Source organism: Babylonia areolata, chromosome 6, assembly GCF_041734735.1.
Source record: "Babylonia areolata isolate BAREFJ2019XMU chromosome 6, ASM4173473v1, whole genome shotgun sequence".
NCBI lineage: Eukaryota > Metazoa > Mollusca > Gastropoda > Neogastropoda > Buccinidae > Babylonia > Babylonia areolata.
Window position 1 is genome coordinate 38,622,026 of NC_134881.1, and position 8,884 is coordinate 38,630,909.

The 8,884-nt window shown below is 43.3% G+C and overlaps 1 protein-coding gene across 1 annotated transcript in view; it reads left to right on the plus strand.

Moving 5' to 3' along the window:
- Positions 1-8,884, plus strand: part of LOC143283514 (bile acid-CoA:amino acid N-acyltransferase-like) — a 37,544-nt gene that overhangs the window by 4,903 nt on the left and 23,757 nt on the right. Inside the window, 2 exon segments of the mRNA XM_076589758.1 lie at positions 1,410-1,479; positions 3,821-3,913. Of these exon segments, the coding sequence (XP_076445873.1) occupies positions 1,410-1,479; positions 3,821-3,913 (163 nt within the window).

Sequence of the window (8,884 nt, forward strand, 5' to 3'; positions counted from 1 at the left end):
GCTTTGTAAGCTTAAAAGCATTGGCTTGTCAGGTCATGTATTTGAATTTATCAAAGGTTTCTTAACCAGTAGGAAAATTCGAACAAAAATAGGCAATACTTATTTTTCTACAAGGCTGCTACAAATGGGTATCCCTCAAGGGTCTGTTATTGCTCCTTTATTATTTAGTATTTTAATGTTCGACCTACCAAGAAAACTAACAAAAAACATTGTACTTCTCCAGTATGCTGATGACGTATGCATTTGGATGAAAGTAGCATTAAAAAAGTGCACACCTGCTAGATCTCTGAACTATACAAAAAGGCTATATCAAAATGAACTAAACGTAATTCCTGATTACATGACTGAAAACGGCTTCCAGTTGTGTGGGGGGTCTGATCACCAGCAAGGGAAAATACAGCATTCCTCCAAGTAACGAATAAACACTCTCCGACGGGCGCAGTAGCCGAGTGGTTAAAGCGTTGGACGTTCAATCTGAGTGTCCCGAGTTCGAATCTCGGTGACGGCGCCTGGTGGGTAAAGGGTGGAGATTTTTCCGATCTCCCAGGTCAACATACAGACCTGCTTGTGCCTGGAGCCCCTTCGTGTGTATACGCAAGCAGAAGATCAAATACGCACGTTAAAGATCCTGTAATCCAAGTCAGCGTTCGGTGGGTCATGGAAACAAGAACATACCCGGCATGCACACCCCCGAAAGCGGAGTGTGGCTGCCTACATGGCGGGTAAAAACAGTCATACATGTAAAAGCCCACTTGTGTACATACGAGTTACAGCCCACGACCGAAGAAGAAGAAGACACTCTCCTATGATGTGTTGTGACTGTGTTGACTTGTAGAATTGGCATGTCATACGGCAAATCACTCGGCGTGAAATTCGACATACAAAGCCACTCTCCGCTGTCCGCATTCTCACCTCCCCTCTCTTTTTCCCTGCCTGCGCGTCCGAATCAGAATTCTTCATTAAAACGGATTTATCGGAAAAGTTTGGCCAGGAACGAAACTGATTCGCACTGCACGGGATCCTGTTGCTTCCTTGGCCGGCGATGCCTAGTGCTCAAGGTCACCCATGTTTTACACACACCAAGGGCGGCTTTCAAGGCCTTGACCAGCGAGCTGGCGTTATGCGTCGGTCAGGCATCTGCTCCTTTTTTTTTTTCTTTCTTTTTTTTTAAGCAGATGTACTGTAGCGTATGTAGAAAGTGTTAAATAAGAACAGAGAGAAAGAGCATGTGTGGTGAGAGTAGGAGGACGTTTGCTACACACACACACACACACACACACACACACACACACACAGACCCCCCCCTCCCCCCCAGCCCCCCACCTCCCCTGCCCCCTTTCCACCGGCACTCTCCCCCACCCCCACCTCTCCATGTCCACACTCCAGTATGTCTGCCCACGTGCGAACAGCTCTGGAAAACGAGAAGAAAGCGGAGAGGTATTGTCCCCTGGACATGATTATATTAGATCTGTACCCAGGGTAGGTTAGGTACCCGGCACACGTCGCACACATCTGCCTCAGTCAGTGAGGAACAGGACGTGTGAAAAGGGTCACCCTGTCTGGCGCCGCTCAGCCTGGTCAGGGGAGGCCACTGTGGTCCTCTTTCTCTCTCCCTTCTCGCTGCGTCCATGGACATAAAATATATATTATATCTTAGTGGCTCCGTCATGCCCCGCAAGGCGTTCGGCAACACTGTGTTGTGTATTGTGTTGTGTTGTGTTTTGTGTTGTGTTGTGATGTGTTGTGATGTGATGTGCTGTGCTGTGTGCTGTGCTGTGTTGTGTTGTGCAGTGCTGTGCTGTGCTGTGTTGTGTTCTACTGTGCTGTGCTGTGTTGTGCTGTGCTGTGTTGTGTTTTGTTGTGTTGTGTTGTGTTGTGTTGTGTTGTGTGTTGTGTTGTGTTGTGTTGTGTTGTGTTGTGTTGTGTTGTGATGTGATGTGATGTGCTGTGCTGTGTCGTGTCGTGTCGTCCTGTGCTGTGTGCTGTGCTGTGCTGTGTTGTGCTGTGCTGTGCTGTGCTGTGTTGTGCAGTGCTGTGCTGTGTTGTGTTCTACTGTGCTGTGCTGTGCTGTGCTGTGCTGTGTTGTGCTGTGCTGTGCTGTGTTGTGCTGTGCTGTGCTGTGTTGTGTTCTACTGTGCTGTGCTGTGTTGTGTTGTGTTGTGATGTGCTGTGCTGTGTTGTGTTCTACTGTGCTGTGCTGTGCTGTGCTGTGCTGTGCTGTGTTGTGTTGTGCTGTGTGCTGTGCTGTGCTGTGTTGTGCAGTGCTGTGCTGTGTTGTGTTCTACTGTGCTGTGCTGTGCTGTGCTGTGTTGTGCTGTGCTGTGCTGTGTTGTGCTGTGCTGTGCTGTGCTGTGCTGTGCTGTGTTGTGCAGTGCTGTGCTGTGTTGTGCAGTGCTGTGCTGTGCAGTGCTGTGCTGTGTTGTGCAGTGCTGTGCTGTGCAGTGCTGTGCTGTGTTGTGCAGTGCTGTGCTGTGTTGTGCAGTGCTGTGCTGTGCTGTGCTGTGCTGTGTTGTGCTGTGCTGTGCAGTGCTGTGCTGTGCTGTGTTGTGCTGTGCTGTGCTGTGCTGTGCTGTGCTGTGTTGTGCTGTGCTGTGCTGTGTTGTTACTCTTTGTCACAACAAATTTCAGTGTGTACAATTCGGGCTGTGAAACGCCACCCTTGGTTTTTTGGTGCTTGTCTTTATTTTTCTGTCTGCAGGTGTATTTCTTTTCCTGTCAAGCCATTCTTTTTTCTTTTCTTCTTTTTTCTTCCTGTTTTTCTCCGAGAGTTTTTTGTTTGTTTGTTTGTTTGTTTTTTGTTTGTTGTGGGTTGTTTGTTTTTTCGCATGCGCTAAGTGCATGTTACACACGGGAATTAGGCTTAACGTCTCATCAGAATGACTGTAGAGTACTTCCTGGTGAATGACCAGTTAGAAATGAAATATATATGCCTTTATGATAACACACACACACACACACACACACACACACATACAAGTGCGTGCGGATGAGATGATCAACTGAGGTCCATTGTGCAGTATACATTTGCCACACGTATAAGAACCCATGACAACAAAATTATTGTACCTGGCAAAATCCTATATAGAAAAAGTCCATTCTGACTGCAGTGATACAAATACGTCTGCAGACAGACATAAAAAAACTAAAAAGGAAAAAAGGAATATGGGTGCCGCTGCACTGTGGCGACGCACAATATCCGGGGAGAGCAGCCCTAATTTCACACAGAGAAATCTGTGTTGACAAGAAGTAATACAACTAGTAGGCTACAATACAATACAATACAATACAATACAGAGAAATGACACTTGCAAGTAATTATGACTTTGCCTTCCTGTCCTATTTCGTTGTACGAAGGGCACGACAGTGGAGTGGTTAGAGCACTGGATTTGGGTTCGAATCCTGGCTGGTCCTGCTGTGTTCAGAATGGATAATTTTCCATTCTCCCGGGTCGACAGACGTGCAGATCTGCCAGTGCCAGAACCTCCTCCGTCTGTACACATATACGGAAAATCAAAATACGCACGTTTAAGTCCCCATAATTCATGTCGGTGTTGGGTTGGTTGTGGAAATACTATCATACCCAACATGCACATCCTCGAAAAAAAAAGAAAAAAAAGAAAAGAAAAAAAGAAGCAGATTATCGGTTCGTGGTTAGATCAAAAAGTTCTTCGCCTAACCACCAAAGCTTGACTGGAGAAATTTGACTCTTTCCTATATAACCTCCCCTGACTGCAATACACTATGCCCAGCAGTGTTCAATCATTGCTATCCCTGTGTGGAAGAAGGCTGCATCTTGCGCCTCCAAAAAATGCCTCAACAGCATGAAATACTACATCACCACTTCCAAAATGGTGCCCATGAATGTGGGATTTCAGTTTGGGGAACAGGAAGAAGTCAGATGGAGCCAGGTCTGGTGAGTAAAGGGGATGGGACAAAAGTTGAAAATCACAGTTGGCAGCCTCAGCCACTGCCACTTGCACAGTGTGAAACACGGACTTATAAAAAGAAAAATTATCATAAAATAGACATATATAATAATTTTGAATATTTTAAGTCCGTGAGTGTGAACTGGTGCATTGCCCTGGGGCAAAAGGACCAGTGCTCGGAGCTTTCTTCGGCGTTTTTCTTTGATGGCTTCTTTAAGTTGACGCAGTTATTAGGCATAGTAGTTTCCTGTGATGGTGTGACCCTTTTGCAGATAGTCAATCATTATGATTCCTTCGCAATCCCAGAAAACAGAAGCCATGACCTTTCCAATAGATGCCACCTGTTTGTTTGGGGGTTTTTTGTTTGGGTTTTTTTTTTCGTTTGTTTTTGGAAAGGATAGAACCAATGTGTTTCCACTGCTTGCTTTATTTTTTGGATTCAGCCTAAAATGGCGAACCCATGTTTCATCTTGGGTGACAGTTCTCCAAAGAAATTAGCTGGGTCATCCTGGAAATGAGCCAGAAGATCCCTTGAAGTTTCAAGTCTGGTCAGTTCCAGATCTGGCATCAGCATTCTGGGCACCCATCTTGCAGACAGCTTATTCACCCTAAAGATGTCAATCAAAACTTGATCAAACTTTACCAATAATAAAACAATGGACGAAAGTGCGGAAACGTTTTCAAATATTATAATGGCTAAAGCTAAGCAATGTATGCCAATGAAGACTATCACTGTACTTCCAAATGATGTCCCGTGGATGACAGATGAAATTAGGCTGCTAATAGAGGAACGTAAAATAATTCATAAATTAGCTAAACAAACTAACAGACCAGAAGACTGGCTACAATTTCGGCGTTTTAGGAACTATGTTACATATAGAGGAAAACAACTTGAGTATATCACCAATTTAGAAAAAAAAGAGAACAACTTCATCCAATTTTGGAACAAAAGAATGGTGGAAACTTGTAAAGTCAATTTTTTTTTAGAAAGAAAGGTGTTGGGTCAGATGAAATTCCCCCTATTATATCTAATTGTATTGTCTATTATAAAAACAAAGATAAAGCTGATGTTTTAACAACTTTTTCATTTCACAATCCACTCTTGAAGATAGCGAAAAAGATTTACCTGACATTCCATTCTTCGACTTAGAACTTACAGACATATCGCTTATTACTTGATGTTGAAGGTGTTATTCTAAATAAAAATAAGGCAGTAGGGCCAGATCTTGTCCATAATATATTGTTAATCGCCTCATTGCCAGCCATTCTAGAACCACTAACAAGGATTTTCATAAAAAAAAAGCTTCGAAGGAACTTTGTAGTAATTACCGTCCAATCTCTTTACTTAGCTGTGTTGGTAAAGTCCTTGAGAGATGCATCCATAAGCAAGTTTACACGTTTTTTTTCATCAAATCATATTTTGTCGCCTTCCCAGTCAGGGTCAGGGTTTATCCCTGGTGATTCGACAGCAAATCAGCTGCTCTGTATTTTTAATGACTTATGCTCATCTTTTGATAATGGAGTCACAACCCAGGCTGTGTAGTTTGATATATCTAAAGCTTTTGATCGAGTTTGACATAAGGGACTTCTGAAGTTAAGAGCGAATGGCATACGAGGCAAATTACTTGACTGGTTTTCCGATTATCTCTCTAACCGTATCCAAGCAGTTGTGATAAGGAGTGATAAGTCTGATTACAAAGGAATACCCGCAGGTGTTCCTCAAGGCTCTGTACTTGGTCCATTATTATTCCTTATCTATATCAATGATATTGTATACGACATCCATTCAAACATTAAGCTATTTGCTGATGATACAAGTATGTCCTTAGCACTAAACAACCCAAATATCCGTGCACAAACACTCAGTTCTGACTTACAAAAGATAGATTCTTGGGCTAAGCGATGGAAAGTCAAATTTAATGAGGGGAAAACAGAGTTATTAAAAAAATAAGCTTCTATCTGTATTAGAAGTCCTTATACCGAAAAATTCACCTTCTTTATTGAATGACCCTCGTATTACCACATTTTGACTATGCTGATATTGTTTGGGATAATTGCACAGATGCACAATCAGATTCTCTGGAAAATTTACAGCTTGAAGCATTAAGAACCATAACTGGAGCTGTTCGTGGGACAAGTCACCAAAAAATATACCAAGAATCAGGGTTCTGTACACTTAAGGAAGAAAGGAAAAGACACAAACTTATGCATTATTTCAAGATGGTTAACGGTCTGTGCCCTAATTACCTAAATGATCTTGTTCCTGGTCTTGTTTCAGACAATAACCCTTACCATAGACGCAGGTCACTGGAACGCACCGTACCAAGATTTCACACCGAACTCTATCGGAAATCATTCATACAATCTACTACTTATCTCTGGAATTCTCTACCTGATTATGTTAAAACCAGCAATTCCTTAAGCCAGCTTAAACATTACCTGTGTGCTAACGATGCTGTAGTGCCTAGCTATTATTACTTTGGTAAACAAAGGAACAAATAATTCACTGTCGACTTCGTCTAGGGATTAGTGACTTAAGAGAAGATATGTTCAACAGACATTTAACAAACGACCCACTTTGTGCTTGTGGCACTGCAAGCGAAACTGCTGCACATTATTTATTATTTTGTCAAGACTTTCATATGGCTCGGGCAAACACAATCTTAAATTTATCTCTAAACTACATTCACGTTAAAACTCTGTTGCATGGAGATCCTGTTCTCCAAAATCATACAAATATATTCACATTTCACTCACCAGTTTATCTCCGATTCAAATAGATTTTAGTTTAGAAAGTATTGTGAAGAAAGGGTACAACATGATTCTATTCGTAAAATATATGTTGGATTTATTTGACTGACCAAATATTCAAAGTTGAATGGATTGGCCAATGATCTGTCAGAATTTCTCCTCTCCCCTCTGTTCCCCCTCTACCCACCACCTTACCAACCATTCTTCTAAATTTTCTTCTTCTTTTTTTCCTTCGTGTTTTTCTTTTATCAGGCCGATTACTCTGGTGATAATAAATTTAATCTCATGTTAATATTGATATTAGCATTATTTTACTATATTATGTACTGTTTGTTTATTTGTTTTATTTCATTATTTCATTACTTACTGTTTATGAATGTTATTTGATACAATTGATAATATGGTTCATCAAGCCGTCGTGATAAAATTGAAGTACAACGTTGTGAGCACAGTATAAGCTTTAAGCTTGTTGATGCTCTTTTGTCATTCATTGCATTGTAATCATGTGTATTGTTGAATAATTAAAGATTATTTAAACCAATCAAAACTGTCTGCACTGAACTGTAGCTGATGCACAGTAGTGTTGGCTATTCTGCAGTTGACAAACGCCTGTCATCAAAAGTGAATGGCTCTCACTTTATCATCAGTGGTTGAGGATTTGGGGCAGCCGGACCCAGCGTCCTGTTCTGTGCTCTTCCTGCCCCGCTTGAAGTCAGCAGCCCACTTCTTGATTGTTGAATAAGAAGGGGAGTCATCACCAAGTGTCTTTACCATGTCTTCTTAGATGATCTTGGGTGTCATGCCCTTTCTCAACAAATATTTCACACACACACACACACACACACACACACACACACACACACACACACAGAGTTTTTTCCAGTCTCTCTTTCTTTCCTTCTGTCTGTATCTCTTCCTCTGTCACTCAGGCAGCTAATCTGTCCGGGAATTCACCGTTATCTGTTCTTTCTCATCGTCTGTTTGACAGTCTGTCCGGGAATCCACCGTTATCTGTTCTTTCTCATCGTCTGTTTGACAGTCTGTCCGGGAATTCACCGTTATCTGTTCTTTCTCATCGTCTGTTTGACAGTCTGTCCGGGAATCCACCGTTATCTGTTCTTTCTCATCGTCTGTTTGACAGTCTGTCCGGGAATTCACCGTTATCTGTTCTTTCTCATCGTCTGTTTGACAGTCTGTCCGGGAATTCACCGTTATCTGTTCTTTCTCATCGTCTGTTTGACAGTCTGTCCGGGAATTCACCGTTATCTGTTCTTTCTCATCGTCTGTTTGACAGTCTGTCCGGGAATTCACCGTTATCTGTTCTTTCTCATTGTCTGTTTGACAGTCTGTCCGGGAATCCACCGTTAACAAAGCGGCGCGGTCGTACAAGGACTGGACATTAAAAGTATCGGAATGCATTACTCTGACACGAAAATGGTTCGCAGGGGGGTTAAAAAAAAAAAGAATAAACTGAACAGAAAACTATAGTCAGCCCAGTTGGAATCCATTATCGTTCTTGCTTTTGACACTGTGTTCAATCTCAAAGGCTTGACCGGCGGTACATGCGGCGAAAGTGTGTGAGGGTGGGATGGAAGGGCGACCATGGCTGAGCTGTGACAGTTTAACGGCTTAAACCCACACTAGGACCCCTCACCCTCACCTTTAACCCAACCAACAAAGACGGTAAAACACCACCACAGGACTCGGGTGACCATTTTGCCTAATGGTCGTCTGCTTCTTTCAGGGGTGAGATGGAGTGAGGTAGAGGAGTAGCATGGGGGTAGGAGGGGGGAGAATTTTGTCATTATACGAACAGCAGCTGTTCCCTGTGCCTATATCCGACCCCACCCCACCCGTGGCGTGCACAGCTTTGTCCCTCTTTGTGTCTAGCTGTTTGAAGAACGTGAGATCGACAGCAGCTGATAATGTCCACCTCCCTGCCCCCCCCCCCCCACCCACTTCCCTCCACCCACGGTCCATCGATTGTGCCCGCGGCAGTGTGGTTTGAGCGTAGCTGTACCAGGCGAACTGTTACAAAGAACATTGTGTACATTCGTACTGATGTTTTTGTGGATGGCCTACACGGAATTAAGCCTGCGGCCGGCGTCAGCCGGTGGCGTGTGGCAGTGTGTGTGTGTGTGTGTGTGTGTGTGTGTGTGTGTCGGTGCGCGCGCGCGCGCACGCGTGCGTACGTGTGTGTATGCATG